We start from the raw sequence: 2,034 nt of genomic DNA, 5'->3' as shown, positions 1-2,034 counted from the left end.
ACATGTACGTAGACTATGTATAGGGAAACATATATGATTTTTTATGTGTATATAATACACATATGAATGTAAGAAATATAAAATTTAAGAAATATGAACCTGAAATCCGAAAATTTAGTGATTTAGAGTTGTTCTTTTTGTTCTCGCAATAATTAGTGTTCTGTAATGATACTTATCCTATAAGGTATATATATATTGATATTCATTTGATATGTTTTGAAACTATGTCTAAAAATATTCAGTTTGATAATCTGTTTAACTAAAGTTAAAAGATGATGTGGGGTTGGTTTCTTTATCTGAAATTTGGATAAATCCTGCTGCTATATCCACTAGGGATCCTCACCAGCACAACATTATATGCCTGGTCCAGTACTGTACTTCATATCAAGATTATTTATTTCTTTTTTTCTATTTTAAAACACCATACAAATAACCTAAACTACTCTACATAACATGAATTCTTGTTTGTAAATTTATTGATTTTTTGTAATAAAATAAAACCAAAAGATGTTGGCATTTTCTTTGAATTACCTTCTATTCTCTAAAGTAACAAGATTTTCATCTATTTTATTATAACTTATCCTGCTACTCACTAAAATAACAATATTTTCATAATTTCACCTCTTTTGTTATAAAGTTATTATATTTTTTAATGTGGGGATATAAAGTAAATAAATAAAGCTGTCATTTTGTGGTGATATTTTTTTGAGAGGTGGGAAATTGGCAGTTACCCACTGAGACAGTGGTCCATGGTAAGCCTATCACAATCACCTTATGATAAGAGGTTTCAGTTTGAAACACGTGTACTGGAGTGCAAAATATTTGTTCGTTTCTTTATAAGTTCCGGCCCGGCCCAGTGGGCTTCAGCCCAGATTTATATCCCTGAATTTAATATGAATTAAATCCAACACATTTAGTATGGAGTAAATGCATCATGCTTCATGCATGAAACAATATGTAGGTGGGCTTAATAATATGTCAAATCGGATTAGTGTACGTTAATTCAAAAGTGTGAGAATTGTGAAAAAATATTCTGGAGATGACATGTGTCATTAATCTAAGGGGGTGTTTGTTTTTGGTGAGAAGTACTTCAGAACCTCTTATGTCTTCCCCACGCAGACCACGCGCAGACGTTTGAGTCTGTAGCTTGTTTGTTTTTTGGAAGAGGTTTCAATAAAAAACCTCTTCCCTACCTCTTCCCCACGCAGACCTGTCCTTATGTCTTCCAACCTCTTCAAGACTCTTCTCCCTCTTCAAAACACCCATATGGTCTCAAAACCCTAGCACCTCCACTTTTCCCACCACCTCCACCTTCGACACCACCTCCTCCGCCGCCTACCCCTGCTCCGCCACCACCTCCACCTCCGACACCACCTGTTCCAGCCTTGCACCACCTACACTCCGCCACCGCCACCGCCACCACCTCTACCTCCGACACCACCTGCTCCAGCTCTGCTCCACCTCCACTCCCCCACCACCTCCACCTCCGACACCCATCTCCTCCGCCACCGTCCTCCACCTCTGCTCCAGCCGCCAACTCTGCTTCGTCCGCCACCCCATCTCCTCCACCCACCGTTGACCCCTCCACCATCGATTTCAGGCACGATTCAAGCACCATCGATTTCAGGCACATTTTAAGACACGATTCAGGGCTGGATTTGGTTGTAGTGGGAGAGGATTAGGTTTTGAGTTGTTGTTTTGTGATGGGCTGTGGTGGAGATACGGTGGTGGGTTGGGTGGAGAAGTGGTTGTAGGAATTAGGGTTTTGGCAAGGAAGACAGTGCAGACGTTTGCAGATGTTATATAATCAAACACTCTTTTTATTACACTTTGCAGACATTTGGTCCACCTCTTCTCGTGCAGACGTTTGCAGATGTGGTCCGCAGACTGCAGACCTTTTGCATCTGAAAAAACAAACACCACTTAAATTAATTCAATAGGGTAAACAATTAATTGATAACCTTCTATAACCGCCACCCTTTATTATAGAAATACGAATTAATCTACGAATTTGTATTTTTTTATCGTTCATCA

General features: G+C 39.3%; 1 protein-coding gene across 1 annotated transcript; it reads right to left on the bottom strand.

Moving 5' to 3' along the window:
• Positions 1-1,234: 1,234 nt before the first annotated feature.
• Positions 1,235-1,591, bottom strand: LOC110883499 (glycine-rich protein 23-like). Its single transcript, XM_022131231.1, has one exon. It carries the CDS (start codon positions 1,589-1,591, stop codon positions 1,235-1,237), a length of 357 nt encoding a protein of 118 aa, XP_021986923.1.
• Between the last annotated feature and the right edge of the window lie 443 nt (positions 1,592-2,034).

The sequence above is a fragment of the Helianthus annuus genome, chromosome 10 (assembly GCF_002127325.2).
Source record: "Helianthus annuus cultivar XRQ/B chromosome 10, HanXRQr2.0-SUNRISE, whole genome shotgun sequence".
Classification (NCBI taxonomy): domain Eukaryota; kingdom Viridiplantae; phylum Streptophyta; class Magnoliopsida; order Asterales; family Asteraceae; genus Helianthus; species Helianthus annuus.
Note: the sequence above shows the minus strand (reverse complement) of the source record. Positions and strands in the feature narration are given on the sequence as shown.